The 21,198-nt window shown below is 41.6% G+C and overlaps 1 protein-coding gene across 2 annotated transcripts; it reads right to left on the reverse strand.

Annotated features, from left to right (window-relative positions):
- Positions 1-118: 118 nt before the first annotated feature.
- On the reverse strand, positions 119-19,566 carry nox4 (NADPH oxidase 4). Of its 2 annotated transcripts, none has more exons than XM_088300514.1 (18): positions 19,367-19,566; positions 19,188-19,283; positions 15,345-15,455; positions 14,507-14,591; positions 11,874-11,971; positions 10,865-10,892; positions 10,711-10,783; positions 9,407-9,487; positions 8,504-8,663; positions 6,967-7,131; positions 6,809-6,871; positions 6,228-6,288; positions 4,951-5,032; positions 3,684-3,803; positions 3,476-3,530; positions 2,559-2,627; positions 1,898-1,998; positions 119-1,820 (listed from the first exon to the last, which is right to left on the reverse strand). In XM_088300514.1, exons 1-18 carry the CDS (start codon positions 19,421-19,423, stop codon positions 1,700-1,702), a joined length of 1,626 nt encoding a protein of 541 aa, XP_088156640.1. In that variant the 5' UTR covers positions 19,424-19,566; the 3' UTR covers positions 119-1,699. The 2 variants fall into 2 exon arrangements, with proteins under 2 accessions (XP_088156640.1, XP_088156639.1); XM_088300513.1 differs by having other exon boundaries at positions 3,476-3,584.
- Positions 19,567-21,198: the final 1,632 nt, after the last annotated feature.

Consider the following 21,198-nt stretch of genomic DNA (forward strand, 5'->3'; position numbering starts at 1 on the left):
CTGTGGTCCTTCCATTTGGAAAGCGTTGAAACATTTTGCATTGTCATACCCCTTGAGCAAAACCAAGATGTTTGTATTTTAAATACTTCTGATTCAAACAAACGGCGACACAGACCTATGAATGTGGAGATTCAATGCCCTCATGTATTTTCTGAAGACATTTGTTTTTATTTTATTTTTTTAGAACCATTTTTCTTCCCAACTTGTCCACATTGAACTCACGGGTAAGGTGGACTAGATCCCAGCTGACTCTGAACCAGTGCCTGAACTGGTCACTAGTCACTCGCAGGGCACATATAGACAAAAAGTATTCCCACTCATTCACACCAATTTAGATTATTCATTTAACCTATGGTGTATAATTTAGTATGGAGAGAATACATAAACTCCAATCGGGAACACCAGAGCTGAGGTTCAAAATCTCAAACCTATGGGGAAGGCATGATAAAAATTAAGCACTGTTCTGCTACACACATATAAGATACGATGAAACCATATAAATAAATGAATACAAGAAATAATTGCAATCACAGGTTGGAGAGGAGCAAAGTTTTTCCATTGGCTACAATTTATCTAGTTTTTGATTCTTCCACTGTCATATCAAATATGTTGCCACTTGTGTATATAAAGTGGTGCCTTGAGATAAATTTTACGAGAAGTTCAAATCACTCTGACCACACTTGTAACGCAAAACACCTTTCCTCCCGAGAAAATAAAATTATATGGTGTTTTTCATTGGGATAATATTACACAATAATAGTGTAAATTTGAAAAAAAAAAACAGTTTGTGCATTGGCTTCTGTTTCTTCTGATTTGCCAACCATGGCCACTGGGGGGCAGTACAATGCAGTCGCAAACAAATTAAGAATTTGTCTGTAGTCACTTTTCTCAGAGCTGCATTGCTATTAGGCTTTTCCTTTTTTAAGATAAAGCATATGTCTGCAAATACCGTATGATTATTGTCTTCTCCACCATTTTTGTTGAAATATCTGTAACTTAAAGATTTCCAAAATTGCAACTATCTTGCTTGGTTGTTTTAAATATGCATGTAATTCTCCCCTCATTTTTGAAAAATTTGTCACTGTTTGCCCAAGTGCTGCTTATTGTGAGTGCTAAGTGAGTTGAGTTCACCGCCACCGTAGTGTAGCTCAAGTTTGTGCATGCAAGTCAATGCAAAGAAAACTTCCGAAAGACGGCTCGTGTCTAAAAAAATTAGTAAAGTCGGGTGACTCGTATCACAAGACACCACTGTTTATACAGTTGTGTTGGTATGCATATAAAGTGTATTAAAAAAAATCCCTATCGTGGGATGATTAAACAATTCTTTGACACATCAACACTGTTCCACAGAGTGATAAACTCCCCGAGTATGATACATGCATCAAGTTGTCCTTTTTGCCATCACTTGTTCTGTCGATCACTCCATCATCCAAATAAATTGCTAAATCCATCAGCAGCTTCCAAAATGAAGCAGATTCTAGGTGGTTCATAGTGAGATGGGCTGTTCAACTTTCCCAGTGAAGTTGAGACCATCTCACCAGGGATAATAAGGAGGACAGTGCAGTCGGGCTGTAAATAGCCATAGTTCAAGTCCCCCTTCCTGCCAGTCTCTCTGGCTATACATACATACATACTAGCCAATGTAAGTCCAATGTTGAGTGATTGAATCCAATACAGCAATTTTCTTGCTGAAGCCCAATCAGCTGAAGGACTCCTTGTTAAATTCAAAAGTAGTTGCAGGAAAGTGAGCCGAGTTACACAGTCTGTGAAGAGTCCTGGAGATGCCTTTGGGTCCACAACAGAACACCCCCACTCGTTTACTGAAAAGTCACACACAAAACACAAGTACATTGAGAGTGTTTTAACCAAGCTGAAAATGATCAGTCTTCATACTCACTGCTTGTTGGTCCTTCCAATTTCATCTAACAGCAACTTCCACCTGGGTCGACCCACCAGCAGCCGTGATGCAAGCGGACGATACTTCTCCTCGGTTAGGCACTTGCGGAAAAGCAAGAGAATAAAAAAAAAACAAAAAAAAACATCCAAACATAACCGAGTTCTATCTTCAGTTGTGTATGTGTGAAGGGTTATCTCAGGCCAAAATGACATTAAAGGAGATCAATAACACTATGGTAATTTTATGTCCTCCAAAACCTTTCTATTGATTGATGAACCATTTCAAGTTCATTTAGATTTTCAGTACTTTGCTGTAAAGTCACTGCTAGTCAAATTCTTGGTATCTGAGGGACCTTGCAAGGAGACAGAAAAAAACAGCAGCGATACATGTATGACCGGACCATTGTCACTGCTTTTTGCCGGTGCGACGCCAGATGTTGTTCTGGGGACTTAAAACTGTATGTATGTGGATCTCATGGATCTAAAAATTCCAATTTCAAAATGTTCTACCTTGCCACTGTAGGAACGGCACCCGAATACCCGCTTCACTATATTCCTTCACTGCCTACACACCAACACGACAGTCTCTTCTGAATTGCAACCAGGCCTTTATGGCCAGGATGATAAGGAATTTGTTTTGTGTTTATCTGAGTGTCACCAACCTGCAGCGTGTCCGGCTGACTGACGTACAGCTTCAAGTTAAAGTAGTCAGGTTTGTTTTCATGCCATAACTAAATGAAAAAAAAAAAAAAAAACATTTTCATGTTGTCCTGGCAAGAGGGATTCATTGAATTATATTGTTATGTCCGTTGCCAACCACATGGGGGCGGCATTGCCACCTATTTTCAATACAAACACTGTCTCATTCCAGTTACACGAAAAGACCTAAGAGTGGTCTTTTTACAGACAATTATTTTGAATGTTAAAATGAAAGTTGTTTGGAAACATGATTTTAATAGAGAGATACCTCTCCAAATCATTTATAGCGCTTATCTCTAACCAATTACAGTAGAACTCTTTAAATGATTCACTTGTTAAGATGATAACCATCAAGAAGGATTTTAAGGACTTGAAGCTCAAGAAATAGAATTGCCTCAAATTTCCCCTTTTTAGTTAATGGGAAGCATTAATATTAAGAATATTTGGGAATGAACAGAAAATTGTATAAATAAATAATACATTTAAATAAATGTAAATTTAGGGACAAAAATGTCTTGACCCTTTTTGGGGGGGATTTTACCATGCATTGTAATTTATAGCTCTGACATTTCAGAAAAGAGAAGAAGAGAGGCTGTGAGAGGCATTGCTTCCTGTGTGGCTCAAGTGGCCATGCACACATTAATTCACACAAGGAGCTATTTGCGCCACCAAAATTGAAATATAGGCTAATCTTTTATTTTGGATTCATATTTTCATATCCGACTCCTCTGCCCTTTTCGACAGGCAAGTCTAGACAGATTGTGCCTCTTCTCTTCCCAGTGGAATGGGCTGTCTTCAAGTTATTTAAAAACATGATACAACTATTTTAATGCTAATGACCCAAACATGTTGTTCTAAAACAAAGTGAGTGTGATCCAACCTTCTGATGTAGGGCACACAGCAGCTCAGCGAACCAGTAAAAGGACTGGAGCTCCCTGCAGACCCACACAAAGTATAACCTCTTCAACCTGAACCCTGTCCAGCCGTCACTGGGTCCACAATGAGGAGGAGAGACAGGCAGAACCATTCAAATGGCAGCTGAATCCAATCTCCACCATTCATGTGATGTACAGTTGGGGAGCACTCACAGCAGAGCATGCAGGACGCATGCGAACGGCGTGACCCCTATTCCGCCCGCAACACAAAGGCTGACGTCGTAGTTGAACACTTCCTCTGAAGGACTTCCAAACGGACCGTCCACAAAAAGCCTAGACATACACGTGGACACAACATAAATGTACAGCACAAAAATGAAACACACACAGACACAATTAATTGGACTTCCTATTCTGGGTTAAGTACACGTGCTCAGATAAACATCCGCCATCTGAAATCCCGCTGTGTTTGTCTATATGTGAGCAAGTGCATATGCGTGTGTGTGTGTGGGGGGGTGCGTGTGTGTGCGTGTGCGCGTACACACGTTCGTCATCTCTACAACAATTTGCAGTCATAATAGTGTAGATCTGTACATAAGAGTGTATCCTAATACTGACTTTTAAAATCCTTCACCAATTTTAAAACGTGAGCAACCCCATCCGTGATGAGGGGAAAAAATCGTCAAGTGGGTTTTTACCGCTCTTATCTTGTGATGAGGGCTCCACGTGACATACACAGCGCAACAGCGTACGCATCTGTCACGATAATGGTGAGTTTTCTCCCCCAAAGCAGATATTTGTCGTTCGTATCAAGACTGACCTGCGAGTGGCAGCATGGTGCCACGAGGCATCCAGACCACCTTGAAAATTTCTATTGTTCCGTTTTACTCCACGATCGCCGAGCCAGTGAGTCAGCAATACTCGTACTCGCGTACTCATACGGCTTAACACTTGCGATTGTCAGATGAGCTATTTTCCGAGCAAATTGGGGAGGGAAAGAAAATCACTTGTCACAACCAACAATACATAATAATCGCTCAGAATAAACTTTTAAGAATCAGACCTTTATTGACTTTGACAGTAAAGGAGGGGAGAAATCCTAACCAATCTGGCAAAATAAATTTTTATGTGTGAGGATAGGAGGATCCTTGAAAGGCTCGTTTATTCAAAGTTTAATGATGAAGGCCAGTAAGGGAATTTATGTGACTTTTTTTTTTTTGCTCGACCGCCGGTGGTTACAGTTTCAGAAGTGTTTAACTGTAATGTTGCAAGACTCTCATTGCCTCCAAGGCTTTCTATGTGCGCCTCTCACACACTCAGAACAGGAAGAGCACAGTGTCAGAGGGCCAGTGGCCAGGTCAGCACCTTTCACCCCACTGTGATTTTAAGCTCGCATGAGAATTTATCAGTCAAACAACCCCCCTTTTCTCTCTCAATGTCAGTCTCTCTCGCTTTCTCTCTCTCTCACACAAACACATACTTGGGGTATCTCCTCTGATGCACCACAGGGAGGATGTCCAAGTCTCTCCTCATGTCAGGAAGTAACAGCTGTGTGAAGCGTTCTGAGGACGAAGGAAAAATAATTATTTTGGCCCCCAGATAAATGAAAATATATTATTGGGATGCAATACAACAAATAAAAAAAAACTAATATTTGATTGCAGAAGCATTAACATGTTTTATGTATCTTTACATTTGAATTGTGTAGTGTTTCCTTGTGTGATACTTCACATGTCATCGTGGCCGATTCAACAGCCAACGCAAACAAACTGACTTCCGCTCTCATGTTGTCAAAGCAAGCAACAACACACGTTTTAATTTGTCACAGTCTCCCAAAGGAAACAGCCTGCACCCACCTGGGTGTTGCCGCTTATGTACTGTACACTATGTAGAAGGAACACATTTACTTCACGTTTTGCTTTTTTTGTACTTTAGTAATGCCACAACAAAAAACCTGCAAGTGAAGTGTGTGTGTGTGTGTGTGTGTCTGACTGGCAGAACAGCGAAATATGCAAAGTCGGGCATTTTGTCCCAGAAAAGAAATGAGACAGAAGGACACCCATTTTGAGGACGAAGGCCAAGAAGTTTTATCTAAAGGGACAAACTAAGCAAGGCCGGAAGTGGTTTTACATCCGTCCCTTTATTGAGTACCGCGTGTATAGAATTCCAATATTTGCAATCTTGAAACGCTGTTGCGTGTACTGGCCCTTTAATTGAGAGTTCAACTGAGAGCGCGCTAGAGCGGCCGAGCGAGAAAGTATTTTTTTGGGGCGGTGGGGGAGGTGTTGTTGGTTGATGCGAACTGGTCACAGATAAGGACGAAGTGCTTTAAAAGGATGATGGACAGGACGGCGGATGATTATTTTTAGGAATAAGGACAGAGGGATGAAGGGTGGGGGAGAGGTTGCCAGGTCGTGGACGGAGAACTGCCTGGCAAAAGAGGGTAAGTAGCCATTTCTGGCAATATGGATAAAGCGACAATAACTCGAAATAATGACAAAAAGATTGGCTCGTACACTAGGCAATGAGATGTGCATCCAAGGTTGTAAAGAGGTTTCTGACATGATAATAACACTGCAAGAAGTTGACAAGATAGACAATTAATATCCATGAAAACAGGCACACAGATCTACTTTTATTTTTCTTTTTGCAGAGAAATTAGACAAGGCGTAACAGCAAAAGACTTCTCGAACACGTGTGTGCGTGTGCACACGTGGGTGTGGGGGTGTGTGTGTGTGTGTGTGTATATATACTCACCAGTCCAGTCTCCAACGACCCGAAGATGGACACCAAACGTTTCCTTGTTCTCTGTGGGACACTGCAAAGTTACAAAGCAGACTGTGAATCACAAAGAAAGAAAGACAAAGTACACACACCCACAGCGCAGACTCGGAGACGACTCCGTTGCTGGGAAGTACTATAAAACACACAAACAAATAACATGTGAAATAAATTTCCGCAGCAACATGTTTTTCCATTAATCCTGGCGAATTACACACACGCGGATAAATACACATGTACAGTCTTCCTGTTGGCAGATGCTGGCCTCAGGGGTCCGTCTGCTCTCTGTCAGAGTGATTCCCTCTACCGTCCTACACCAGACATGCACAGTGTGCGTTTTCCACGAAACCCAACAAATGATGCGTGCGGCGAAATCACAAGAAGTCACTGCTGTCAATCAAGTGACTTCAGGTAGCCGAGGGCGCAAAAAAGTACGTCTTCCAAAATGAGACACTGTGATAACATAGCTGAGTGAAAACATGGGTATGCACACGTGTGTTTTTAACGTTACATGTCAGGAATGCGTCAGCATAAGTTGTGGCTGTGTGCGCCCTTACCGCCGTTAGCGTGAAAGGATGGTTCTCAAACGACGAGACGCTGGGACAGTTGAGAACAATATACTGCGAGAGGATGGAAGGAGTTGAAACAGAAGACAAAAAAACGGAAGTTACCAACTTGCCATTATGGGAATACAAGAACACGTTGATGAACTTACTTGTCCCGGACGAGCTTTGAAGTTCTTCTTAAGCATTCGTAACTCGATGACATTACATGGGTGCCTGACGACAGTCACGATGGTAACCGGATCACTGCTCTGGATGTAGCGGTACAAACGTTCCGCGCAGTAGAGGCAAAGAGGACCCGACACCCACAGCCATGTCTATTTACACCCACAAATACACACAGGACATCCAGCATGAGTCAATTAACCACAAAGCCTTTTGTCAGCTCACCCGCAACCTGAATAAGAAGAGGCCTCGAAAATGGATGGAATTTTGCTGCTTTTTCACAGAACAGTTCAGATCTAGCTCACGATTGATTTTCTAAAATAGTTTTGCGTAAGCCAAGCTGCATGTAACGCATCAGTCAGAGTGAAACAGGCTAAATAACAACAATGGAGGAGAGCAAGGGTCTTGTGTATTAACATCCTGTTGGCCACGGTTTAAGAGAAATGTTATTGTAGAGGACACTGGGGGGAAATGGAGACTGCATATTTGGGCTTACAGAACTAAGTTACAGAAATAGGGGAGGCGAACACTTGCATGTTTGTACTTACATTTCTTATAAAAAGTTATGTCAAGACAAAAAACTACGACTGCACCATTAGTGACTAAGACGGACATAATTCATTATTGATAATAAAACATGTAGTTATTGAAGATCGTTGAACAGATTTGTTATTTCAGAAGTGAGTATCAAACTAGTGTTAGCAGGTCACATTAATCAGTACCCAAGAGGTAGATCTCCTGCATTATGCTGTGTGGGAAAAACTAATTTCATCTTGAAAAAGAGAGTGCTGGAAAAAAAACGTGGTATGATATCTAATCTTATTACAGTCTGTGTAATGTATCTTTCTATATTATTAGAAACATGTTTCAAAAGTTAAAAAGGCACATCTATGTAACTGTAAAAATGCATAACATGAGATTTGCAGATTCAGTATCATGTGACCTCACCCATTAGATTTTGATTTATTTTTCCCACAACTGTTGGATGAAATTGAAATTGTATGACCTTTAGGAAGTTCAACTCCAGCTTAATCTGTAAAAACAATCCATGATAAATTAGCCCTGGGTGTATATCGCAATTCCAAAAACATCAGGAGAAGTAGATCGTTGCGACCAAGCCAGCACCTGTCTATAGTCCAACTGTCCCAAGAACAAACAGGATGGATGACATATGTTAAAACAATGGCTGTGCTGTTACCTATTCTCTTTTGGCGTGTACCTGTTGCAGCCTAATTGCTAACAGCTCCTCTAAAGCCTGAGGAGGCTTCAAGGGGGATTTTATGGTGCAGCCTTGCAGCTTAACGACCATGTGCAAACACATAATCACACACAGGAGGAAGTACATTCACAAGCGCAGACCTTGATGTAAAAAAAGAAAAGGATGACTGCCCCTCCCTAAAAGGCACCACACCTTTAATAAAAAGGACCCACTCCCTCTAACACTTGCTAAACAAAATACTCACTCACTGCAACACGAATACTACCACATGGTAGCAACACACTCACACACACCCACACACACACCTGTGGGCAGTGGGGCTGGAAGTGAGCCTCCGCCTTGCATTTCATCTCCCCTTCCTCACGTTTCTCTAGCTCCTCCCCTTGTGGTTCTACGCTGCTATGGTTGGCTCGTAAGCACCCAGGGGGATGGGCCTCCACGTTGGTCTGATATTTTAGTGCTCCTCTGTTCAGAAGATGGAAATAGATGATGATCAATGTATGTCCGTTTTACACCTCCATATTGCATAAAGACAAAGGGCAGTTTATTTGTGCCCAGCGTAAGTCAGGCACACGGCGTGGCATAGGTATACACGTAGGCAGACAGGAATAATCGGCAACTTGCGCCGTTGTGGGCGTGAGCATCACTGTTCTTTGTTCAGACGCAAGACTCAATGCGCAGGTTTGAGAATGGCACACTGACATGTACGATCAAGGTAGAAGGCTTTCTGCAAATGTCCATTTCACTTCTATGTGCACTCTCTAGCCAATTTTATTTGAGCTGCTCGTGGCGGTCTACTTACAGTTCAAGCATTTTCCGCGCCTTGACCTGCTGCAAGACTCGCAGATCAGTGTCTGCTTCTGCCATGTATAGGACCATCAGCATGCCTCTCGTGCACGACATTTAAAGGGAATTTAAAAGGAGTCGGCTATGTTCGCACAATACAAAACGCCCATTTTAAAATGAGCTACAATGCACCGGCTTCAACGAGTCTGCATAAAAAAACTAAAAAAAAATTTGTGTAGCCTGCTAATTCACAGAAAAGCCTAAAAAAATCCAAGAATGGTGTTATTTAGTACATGCAGTCAAGTTTCTGATTGGATGTTATCTGGATTTGCTGACAGTCACACATGCTTTCTTTGGGTAAGTGTGTAGAAAAACACATCGTTTGTGTAACGATTAATGGACTGAAACAAACCGAAACCTACCCGGCCATGTGCACCATAAGAATGATGTAGAAGATAATGAAGAGGTTGTGTGTATACCAGAAGATCTCATAGTTGTATATTCTGAAATAATTAAAAGGGCAACATATTAGTGTTGAATGTCCACGTACGTCTTTGAAATATAAGGAGTGAATTTAAAGAGAGCTGTTTTTGTGTGTGGGGGTGGGGGACAAAGAAGAAAAAAAGAGCAAAGACAGCAAAAGAAGAAAGCAAGATGAGTTTGTTCACGAGCAGACGTGCAGAGTCCCAGCTCAGAGCCTGAGTAAGCAAGACATCAGAGGTCAATATTAGGGGGGTCATTACACACAACGACCCCCAAGGGCCATAAACGCCACACACAATGAACATTTCAAACACTCTAGTCACAACTTTGTATTCAACTTCTTTAGAAGCTTAGAGCCCCGTTCTTTCATCTTTACAGACTGCCAACATATGTCACAAGCTGAAATTGTTTGTTAAAATGGGATACTATGTCTTCCTCACTCTCGGGCAGCGTTTCAAAGTATTTGTTTGTTTACTGAACGGAGTATTTTACATTTTTAATATTTATGTGACGTCCATGTCAGCAAATGAAATAAAGGGGAAGTCAACCCCCCCCCCCTAAAAAAAAAACAACCAATGACAGCTCACGTTTTCTGGAGCTGTGCCATGATTGTTTTTTACTTGAGTTCTGAGCAACTGTGCTGTCATTTTCAGTTGACAGAAATTACAAAATGGCCGCCCCCCCAGATGGCTAAAAGCAGGTGAATTTTACTGCTTAACTCATATTCCGCAAACGCAATATTAATCCGAATCCCATGTTTCGACTAGTCGGCCCACATAGAACATATTCTTGTAAAGAATATTTTGGGGTCGACTTACCCTTTAAGTACAAAAGCAATACAGTACACTAAGACAGTGGATGAGGGATTATGGAGAGGTTTTGTGTGACATCGTCCCACTACTCTGTTTATTTATCAGAACGCTTATCTCTCTCCTTGAGTACTCTGCAAATTCCTCTTAACCTCACTTCATTTGCCGAAGCCAGAAAAGAGAACACACTTACACACACAGACACACATGCAGAGCGAGTGACCCACTGTGACCCGAGTAATGACAGTGCCATGAGTGAAGCACTTAGTGGAGATTTGCTCTGTAACAGACCTCAGCGTGAGTCATCTGCCACAGCACAACAAAGACGGAATGGAGACACACCGGCAAGCACTGACACACTGGTAAGACGTTTTCCTGGATTTGGAAAGTTTAGAAGAAAAAAAAGGAGGATTTATGTTGTCATGATCACCTACCGCACGCAGTAGGAGGAGGAAGTAAACATGAGGAAAAGGATGACGACCAACAGAACACCAGTGATTCCTGGAACTGAAAGTCAATCAGACAGCCAATCAGAGCCGAAGAGCCCACCTGTGATATGCATGAACAAAACATACAGTATTGTCTTACCTGTGGTCAGAATGATTAGCTTTGGGTCCTAGGCAGATAGCGACAGTCAAAATATGAACAATTGTCTTATCGCAACATTGAGCCTCATTTACCAGTTCTGAACAAATTTGTTCTTTGAAAGGATTGAATTATAAAAGTTTGAAATTGATGTAGTGGGTATCAAAAGCCTACACACCTTTGTTCAAATGTCCAGTTTAATAGTACGACAGTACAACTAGTACAACATCTGAAATTTATTTGGGGTTAATCAAAGGCATTTTAAATGGTTGCAGGTGTGTGTTGGCATTCGCTTAAATGTGACGGGTTCATTCTTAACACAGCCAGATCTCAGTTACAGTATTTATGAGAGGGTGCGCATACGTGTGCCTTCAGATCACTTGACTTTTTTAAATGTTTACTTCCCGTGAGACAAAGTATTAAAAATATAGATATAAAATAAAAAAATAAATAAATAATAATTGTGATGTGAATGCTGTAAGTCAGCTTAATGGTTAAAAAAAAAACATTTGAAAAGATTCGTCTTGGTCTCATTTCATTTTTCAAAAAGCAGGCATTGGAATAGGGGTGTGTAGACTTCTTTTCCCCTCTATATTGGCCAAGTGATGTCTGTTAAAAAGATATTATATATTATAGTGACAACTGATTGGCTACCTCATTGCAAGATTTTTTCATTTTTTAGGAAAAGATCACAGTTTTTCAGGCTTCTTATGCAAAAATGACTGCAACTTCACAAGGAAAGTAAGATCAGACTGCTGTTGACTTTTTTTTATAGTCTGCGAAAACGGTTATGCATTTATCATCATTAGTTAGTTCATGAGCTTGTGGCTGTCTCACATTAAAAGTCCCAGTGGAAAAACACATGAATTTTGCGGCTCTCAGAAATACAATTTCCTCTTTTTTTTTTTTTTAATTCATCACGAGCAAAGTTTAGGTGAAGGCACATATACATCCAGATGTTCTCAAAAGCTGTTCACAAAGAAGGGGTGTGCTAAAATTTTTAATTTCTCACCTCTCCTTTGTAGCGAGCAAAATTAAGAGCTGGAAAGTCTTCTGAGTAGCTGCTACTGAAGTTCACAACGTTCACAAGGTGGGCGGAAACATGAACAACTAGAACAAGGAGATTATGCATTAACATTGGAGAACACTCACTTACAATAATCAGCCCAGACACTTACAGAAGGTGTCTTTGCTTTACACGCACACACACACACCCCCACCCCCACACACACACACACACATCTAAAGGTCCAAATAAAGTGGTAGCAGACAGGCAAACACACACCTCTTTGTCCATTCAGCAGAAAGTCAGCAAATCGTCTTCCTGACTCACTCGTCCACAATCCCAAACAGACACACACAATCCGTGACATCATAAGCTAGCCACGCAGCCATTTAACAGCTGATGGCGTTAGAGGGCGTAATCATGAGACACAAGGGTCCTTTTTCTCAAACACACATCCTCTCCCACTCCCACGACCTCCACCCCCCCCCACACTCTGTCTTCCTTCAGTGCGGGGCTCCTCACTCACATTTCACCCCCCCTGACCCCCCCCTCCTCTTTTTCATTCTCATTGTCTTTTGTCTCACAACTTTGGAATTTCTCTATTAGAATGCAAGAACTTTGCCCTGAGGGAGCTCTGTGTGTGTGTGTACACACACGTGTGTGCATGTGTGTGTGTAATTGATGAAGTGTAAAGAAAGGTGATAGGATTTTGAGATGATGTCATGCTAAATAGCAGATGTCTGTCCTTGCAGATCCTTTTTTGTGTCTATTTGAAATTGGTAGCATTGCAAACACACTGTTAACTACAAAAAGTGTCAAGAAAAAAAATGTTGATCAAGCTCAGTAACACATACACTTATCCGTAATTCCATTCCACTACTTAAATAAACTTTTTACAAAAAAAAAAATAATTGGTTTAAAGAAAATGGAGATGTAAAGAAAGCGGACTATATATTTGTTTTCTGATGCTTTAGAAAGGTTTCAAGATTGGTGTCACAAAAAAGACATTTTCAACCCAAACTGTGATTACAAGTTTCAACCAGGATCGATCATGAGCTGTTTACTTCATTCAGTTCCCACAAGAGTCAAGAGACAACTCGTGGTTACGATGAGCATCTGAAAGTTCCTGGCCGAGGAAAACGTGACGGTGCTGGAGCAACCTCTTTCCTCATCCGACCTGGCCACGTGTGATTTCTTTCTCATTCCGAAGCTGAAGCGGGTCATCAAGAAGACCCTATTGAACATGTGGCCAACATCAAGATGACAATGATGACAGAGCGTGGAGAATCCTAGAAGAATTGTGCCTGGCGTGCATGACAGCAAGGCAAAGAAGACGTTGGAGGGGAAAACATGTTGCAGGGATTTTAAATGTATCTTTTGTGACACCAGTCCTGGAAGCTTTCTGACACACTTCAAATGACCACCTGCGGGCATTAAGGGGGTTTTGTTTGACTGTGATTGCCTTCTACCAGCTCCAATGTGTGAGTAGTGAGGTGCAACAATGGTGTAACATTTCCAAACTGAAACAACTATACTGCGCTCACACATTTTAATGAAGCCACTTCTATAACTGGATATTATCATGTCAGGTTTAAGCTTCTTAGTATAGTGTGCTTTCCAGTTGATATACTATGTGACAAAATGCCAAATATCCTCCTGGCGGCAAACCATGGCGAACACCTACATGGACAATGTTACAGTATCCATTTGGGGTTGTTTAAAAAATTAAATAAATAAAAATCTACCAGGATTACAAAAAATAACTGCTTGTGCTGCCCCATTTAGCATTGGGTTGTCTTTCTCTTAGATCCCATCTACTTAGTAAAAATTGGAAAGAATTGAGATCATTTTGGCCCAAAACATGTTCCATAAGTCAGCTTCAGTAAAGCAATGTAAAAAATTAGTAATTACTATTCAAGTTAAGAAATCTGTTGCCACTGGGTCCGTTTATTGATTTTGTAATTGTAGTAGCTGAACTAGTAATTGAATGAAATGAGTGACCAGTTGGTATGGCCTCAGTATGCCTGGAAATTCATCTTACTACCATATGGTGCCTGGTCTTGCCCGGGGAAATACTACAACAGCAAATAGAGCCGTGACAAACCGAGTAGGTACCAAGCAATATATTCGTTAAAATTTCTCTCAAGAGCATTAAAAGTTGTTTTAATCAGGCTAACCAATTTGGGGGATTTTATCAAATACCTTATAAGTGTATTGATTGGATAAATTACACTTACATTGATGTTACAAGCAAGCAAAGTAGCATAGTATTCCTTTTAAAATCTTCAAAAATACTTTTAGTAAGCTTTCTGACATATTTGGGTAGTTAATTGAGTGTTGGGAGAATGGTCGCCTCATAGCTCTCATCGGAAAGGTAGCTCAAATTTAGGACAAACGCACAACATACAGTTAGGTTGTCTTTGTAAAGGCAAAGCTGAAACAATGAAAACAAGTGTTTTTAAAACACCGTGCCATGGGAGAAGCCTCACAAGAACACACACTCCGAAAATTGAGAATACAGACCCGCCAGCTGGTTGGACAGGCAGCTGGTACTGCAGGAATGTTGATCCGGCATGGATCCAGTTATGCATTCAAACAAATGTGCACACATACAGCATTTTTTTTTTTTGTGTATTTACCAGAAAAGATACAGATGGCAACCCCACAGGCGACATGGAAGGTCTTGCTCTTGTCCAGCAGTCGTCGGGTCTTTCTGCTCGACACCTTGAGTGGAAGGCGAGCAGCGACATAATTCAGGATTTCCACTCACACATAATAAAGATCATAATAAGAAATGATGATGAATAAAAAACAAATAAAAAAAACTGTGCAGTGAGTCCGTGTTGCCGAAAACATGTTGCTTATTTGTATATCTGTAAATACATTCTTTGGTTTACTCAACCACTCAAAGGGGTACTCACAAGCGGCACAGTCTCGGACACGCCTCAGTTGCGAGTTTGATTTGGAATAGTAGCGTTGGCAAAGACAGATTTTCTGGTGAGTGATTAATTAGCATAACATTTGCTTAGTTTATTGAGCATAGTTTGTCGAAGTATAAAAATTATTGAGGTCTTAGTTTGGAACTGATGCTGTCAATTGCAGCTAAACCACGCCCAACCCTCTGACATAACAAAGATTAGACAACCGCTCGCTTCCAATTTTGTGATATCAATTTCAGGAAGGCTCTTTCAGCGCCAGAATTGGTCCATAATTGCATGATTAAATAAATTAGGTGTGAACTGTCGATGATCTGTGAGTCAGTGGCCCCAGCTACTCTAAAAGTCACTCATGGACAGACCTCTGCTTAAACAATCCCAATTTGGATCAGCACCAATTTCTACACCTTCATTGACACCATTGCATTTGCCCACATGGTGTCACTATGACATGCGTATTGTGCAGTGAGAAATTGAGCAAAATGTCCCAAATTTGGAATCGAAACCCAAACGCAAAGAAATAACAAAAGACACTTCCTACCGTGTGTGTTCCACGGATAAAGGTAAGCAGAGTGCGACACATGGGTAACAGCACCAAGCTGCAGTTCAGGTTCAGCACCGATGCGGAAGCCCGACTGATGCAAAGTCCAAGCTGGAGGAAACACACACACACACACACACAGTTAAGCAGGTTCCTGTGCAATGGGTACAAACGGTGAAACTCTTCTATACGGTATTTTTGAGGAGCTATTGGGAAGTTCATTAATCAATGGTGGGGGTGGTTGACCTGCAAAGGCTTCACACACAAATGTCAAAGCCCCGATTCCAACCCGCAACCTTTGATTATGAGGCAAACATGCCTACAAAAAATGAACAAAATTAAATCTCCACCGTACACTGGCAATCGGCTTGATGCATTGAGTTATGTCAAGTATGATCATAGAGCACAATTTAAAAATCTTAATCCACTGCTAAATAATGTTATAGTGACCATATATAACTTGTAACACCCCTCAATGAAGTTTCCTACAACTTTGTGTGTTGCCTTAGCAAATGTCTCCTAAAGAGTAAGTCAACAGTGTGTCAGGCCTACGGAGGCTGAGGATGTAAACTTGAGGTGTTCTTGAAAATGACTGCCGTGAGACAAAGCTATTTCTGTTTTAAGAATGTTTAACCATTCCGACTTGTGACTGATTTTTACTGTTGTCTTTGTATTTATCGTAACAATAAAGCCAATGCTGGTTGGAATGTGCAATGCATAATAAATAGCTCAAAAGTAGTTGATGGTGATTTCTTTCCGGGGAAGTCACAATGGCCCTGAAAGGTTGTCTGTCCCTGGAAGAGTGAGCCATGAGATTAACAGGTCATCAGAGCAGGGTGGACCCCAACTCTCACCCTGGGATGCACGATTGCCCTCCTTTGAATAATTGGGTAAGAAAAGGGAGAGTTTATCACCAAACAGAGTGCGCCACAGGGATTCTGTGAAGCGAAGGAGCACCTGATCAGAGTGAAATCTGGGCTGTTTACCTCAAGTGGCACATGAAGGTTCTCCCCTGTGTAATCTGGCCTCACATAAACAGCCACTGCTCAGTAATGAGGGTTGTTTGATGCCAACAGTCAGTTCTGAGTCAGCCTGCACCTTGAAAGCCGTGCTCTGAAGACTCTGCTGGTGCCGTCTCTTCTTATTAGAGCCACCAGATGATAACAGAGAGCAGCCAAGTGGCCTGTCTTGGCAATGAACAGCTTGGATTAAAAGTGAAGATGATCCCGATATTATACTTCGGTGGCCGCATACCCTTTTTCTTTTAAGGCCTTTGACAAAGAGGGGAAAAAATTACGTCAAAGTCAAAACTTCCAAGGAGATACAGTAAGATCTCAAACACACACAACAGACAGGTGAATCGGAAAGGTGATTCCAAAGTTATAATGTCTCACATTCTTACTGATAGAACACTGAATCCCTAATTTGTGTACACACACGTACACAGAGACATAAGCCCTCTGTCAAGGCATTCAGTCAAAGCCAGCGGCATGCCCACACTTGCCCCTCTCTCCCTCGTGCTTCCCACCGGTCAGGCTGCACATGAATAGCTCACACATGCTGCTTGCTGCCAGATCTTATTCTTCCACCTTCAACAAAACAGTAAATAAATAATAAAATACGGCGAGGATTTTCGTTTGATTCGCAGTTCGTGTTTTCTTTTTCCACTCCTGTCACAGACAAACCTCTGACCTGACCTCATCTGATAATATCAGGGGTGATTTGGAGTGTGTATCAAAATCACACACGGACACACTGTCAGGAACTTGTGACAACAATTACACGAAAGCTCACATGGCCCTGCAAGCATCAAATTCCGACCTCAGTGGAGTGTGTGTGTGTGTGTGTGAGTGTTTAAGCATGTCACTCTTGACTGCCCTTTTGGTTGGCGCACACACACACACACACACACACACACACATGGACTCATTCAAGCTGCAAGCGTGACACACAACGCTCCACCACAAATCCTGCTCCAAAGATGAGAATGGGAACTAAACTTAGAAAAGTGTCACGTAAACAAGCGTGTGCTCAAAAGTAAAACCAGCACTGTTTCGATAAACAAAATTAGTTGCAACAAGTTGTGTGCTGACAGAGAAATAATCACACACTGATGTGACATTTTAATTTCACTTAAGGGAACTCATCTTGGATTTGCTACCTTTCTAACTTGGGGAATTTAGAAAAACAGTACACGTCTGATGAAGGATGAGATTAAAATTTGCAAACAATTTTAAGGCTGGAACTGCTCTGAAACAGGTACTGCACGCATACCAACAATCGGCACAAATTTGAGCATTTTTCCCTCCCTTATGTCTCTAAAAGATGGTCCTGAGGAATGATCCTGTTGTGCTGGTTGTGTTCATAGTCATTTTTCCTCTCTGATCTACTCAAATAGTAAATGTTAAACCAGTTCAATATTTACGATCATAAATTCTGATGTGTGTTGTCAAAACCAAAATCGACCGAGTGACAGACTTGTGATGATGAAGTCAAATAGAGCAATTGCCATTTAGGAAGCAATCCAAAGCTTGCGCTCTTTCGAGATAAATAAGAGGAGAGACTTTTAATCTTGGGTGTTCGTACAACATGTCTCTCAAGTCATGCACTATGTGAAAAACAATGAGGAGAACAGTTTTACATTACTAAATAAGATAACAGTTAGCCTCGATTACCGTACATTCCTTTCCCCCCCATGCTTTGAATCATGCAGCTTTTAATGTGACACGCTTTCTTTATCAATTTTTACTGACGAGCTTTCAGCCGCCAACAGTCTCGTCACATCTGACCAAGGAAATCGCTGAACATGTCATAGTGGACTAATGAAACTGTCCAAGTCTGGCTTAAACTGAATATTCATCAGCCATTTGAGGTTGAGGTGGGCACACATGAAGGAGGTGGAGCAGCAGTGCCTGACTGTGTAAGGAGCAATTGAGAGCGAAAAAAACAAACATCTTGATTTGAGTTTCATGTCCAAAGGGAACGAGCGCCATAAAAACAGCCAACTCCGCAGTGCGACGCCTGTCTCCCTGTTGTATCTTAGGTTACCGACCCCCACCATTGCGGACAGCGGACGACAGGCGTTAACCCCCGGGGGACATCAACTCCCCGGCTCGCGGCATCTCCCAAACACGTAAAAAAAAAAAAAACGGGTTTCCAAAGACTGTGTGCTGTGCGCTGAAGAAGACATGCTGGTTGACAGAGAGGTGTGCATTCAGTTATGTACAGCTGCCTAACTTTTGGAAGGTTGGGGTTCTTCAAAGACTTCTTGTGTGGAGTTTGCATATTTTCCTTGCGCTGAGAGACGATTTACTCCAGGTACTTTGGTATAGGCTCCAGTTCACTCATGATCTTAACAAGAGTAAGATGTGTAGACATTGATGGCGGGTACTGATCAACAATTTTTCCCTCAGTGAAATTATGTAAAATGTCCATCACTCGAGGTTCATGCTTTTATTGTTTCTTGACAAAATGTCATGACCAGCTACTGGCTGAACATGTTCAGACACAATCGTACTGTATTGACTTCCATCCATCTCCATGTCTATTTTCTATAAGTCTAATCTGGTGCAGCGGTGCGCGCAGGTGCAGCCTATCCCAGTTGACTTTGGGCAAATGGCAGCCCATGGACTGAACCTTGCCACTATCATTGACTACAATGTTGTCATCTGTACATCAAACTTTTCACAAAGGTCCAAGTTTACGAGGTTGTTATGTAAAACCATCCTTAAAAGCTAAACACTTCTTATTGGGATTTTTCTACACTACCATAAAAGATATCTGCATGGAAATCTGACCCAAGATGACTGAGGTAGCTGAGGTCAAGCGTGTGCGTGTCCTTACCCCAAGCATCTTGTAGAGGTAGTGATACTGCTGTTCACTGGAGTACATCAGGAATGTTTTGACAAAGAGCCAGGTGTTAGCTCCCCACCACATAATCTACACGAACATAAATAAATACAGCAATAGTTAAATTCTGAAACTAGTCACGACACTGAAAACGTTGACAAAGTTGCCCCTACCAGGACGAAGTGTTTTCCTCCCTCGTTGGCGAGCCAGCTCCGCGCTGACACAACCATGATGTCTCCGAACTTCTCGTCAAAGTGCCGGTAAGTATGTGTGTGCGTATGTGCGCGTGTGAGTGGGCGCGAGTGCGCGCGCGTGTGTTCGTGTACGTGTGCGTGTGTGTGACTGGGGGAGCTCCAGCCAGCCAGCCAGCCAGTCAGCTCTTTCCCTCGATCTAAATTGAAGATCATGTATGCATTTGAGAGTGGGGGGGGGGGGATTGGGAGGCAGCGAGAGAGAGAGAGAAAACGCCGACCATTATCAGCGGTACTCCTTAACGTCCACAAGAGGGCGCCATCGTACCGCGCAAGTTCATATTCATGTACTTGCATGATACACGTTTGTGTTTCGGTGTTACTAGTGACACGAAATTGTTCTACTAGTAAGTTGAGAAATGCGGGCTACCAGTACAACTAGTGCCATTGGAAAATTCTACTAGTTAACATCTAGCGCCCCACCTGTTCAACTACTGCACAATTTTGTTTCACTTATATCATGTATTAAAAGGAAAAAGCAATATATTGCATTCACACAATGTCAACAACGATAACTACAAGGTCAACTGCAGTCCTCCAACGATTGGATAGGCTGCTCAAACGGCTTTATCGCGGAATACACTCTGTGTCCTTACTATAGGAGGTCACCTTTGGCATCACGTGTGAGTTGATGAAAAATATTGTTGCACTGTCTCAAATTTTAGGGACAAAATACTATCAATTTAGGGGCAGTCTGAAGCCCGGCAACAGTAGTAGGCTACTGGGAGCACACAGTTGTCAACTACTGTATACATTTCAATAAAGCCATATTATGAGCATATAATTCTTAAAAGGAACTGTGTGAAGAATGTAGTGCCATCTAGTGGTGAACTAATAGAATGAAACGATCTAAGTTAAAAGAATATGCATTTTGAAGAAAACACACGGTCGCTCAGAGAGAACACACTTGAGAAAGCTTACCACCAGGTTTTTCAGCAGAGGTGCAAGCAAAATGTTATGACAAACGACACATTGTCCCTTAAAAGGTTAAGGACACATGCGACACATGCCTATGAAATAGGCCCAGTAGAGTTGCTTGCATCTACTTACTTGCATCATGTCACATCCTTGTCATTGTATTCGGAACAATGGATCCAGAAGAAAACAAAAGTTAACTTTCACTAATGTTTGGAGTAGATTCTATTTTATAAGACAACTACTTTCAATTTCTTTTAAATTAGCAACATTACAGCTTCTTCCAGAGTTGGTGTTTCATATAATGACTCTTTTGAGATGTGAGGATTATAATAATCCCTTTCATTTATTAATAGTCCAGAATTTTAATTTTAATTTAGGCCAATAGATGGGATGGGATGTGGTGGCAGGTGGGGATATTTATTCTCTTCACTATAGAACTCTTACATGATGACCGGAAAAGCAGTTAAAGTTCAGTTATCACTGTTGTGTTTGAACAAGTCGGGCTACCTGTTATTATTTAGCATTTTAATGAACAGCTCATTGCATTAATATGTGAGCCCTGAATGTTTTTATCATCTTGGTGTACTATAATATGCAAAAATGCATGAATAATAATGTAAGCAGTCTGGACAACAACAAAAAAAGAATGGATCTTTAAATCAGACTCCTGTCCTTGCCCATCAGTAAATAACTAAACTATGAATAACTTGCAAATGAATTATTAGCCCTTCATCATAGTGGCAGGTGGGAAGGTGGGTGCCTCAATGGCTATACAGTAAAAACAACAGATTGGGGTGTGTTGTGAGAATTACCTCCCAACATTCCTGCGAGCACAA

This window comes from Idiotropiscis lumnitzeri, chromosome 7, assembly GCF_059441095.1.
Source record: "Idiotropiscis lumnitzeri isolate Australia: NSW breed Sydney's pygmy pipehorse chromosome 7, RoL_Ilum_1.0, whole genome shotgun sequence".
In the NCBI taxonomy this organism is placed as follows: Eukaryota; Metazoa; Chordata; class Actinopteri; order Syngnathiformes; family Syngnathidae; genus Idiotropiscis; species Idiotropiscis lumnitzeri.

Bases quoted from the DNA above. Each gene is read 5' to 3' on its own strand.
- nox4 (XM_088300513.1), bottom strand. From the start codon at position 19,423: ATGGTTGTGTCAGCGCGGAGCTGGCTCGCCAACGAGGGAGGAAAACAC. The intron at 11,972-14,506 runs GTAAATACACAA...TCCTTGTTCTAG, and splicing joins TGCCATCTGTATCTTTTCTG to TTGTTCATGTTTCCGCCCAC. The intron at 2,628-3,475 runs GTTGGATCACAC...TTTTTCATTTAG, and splicing joins TGTGTGCCCTACATCAGAAG to TTATGGCATGAAAACAAACC.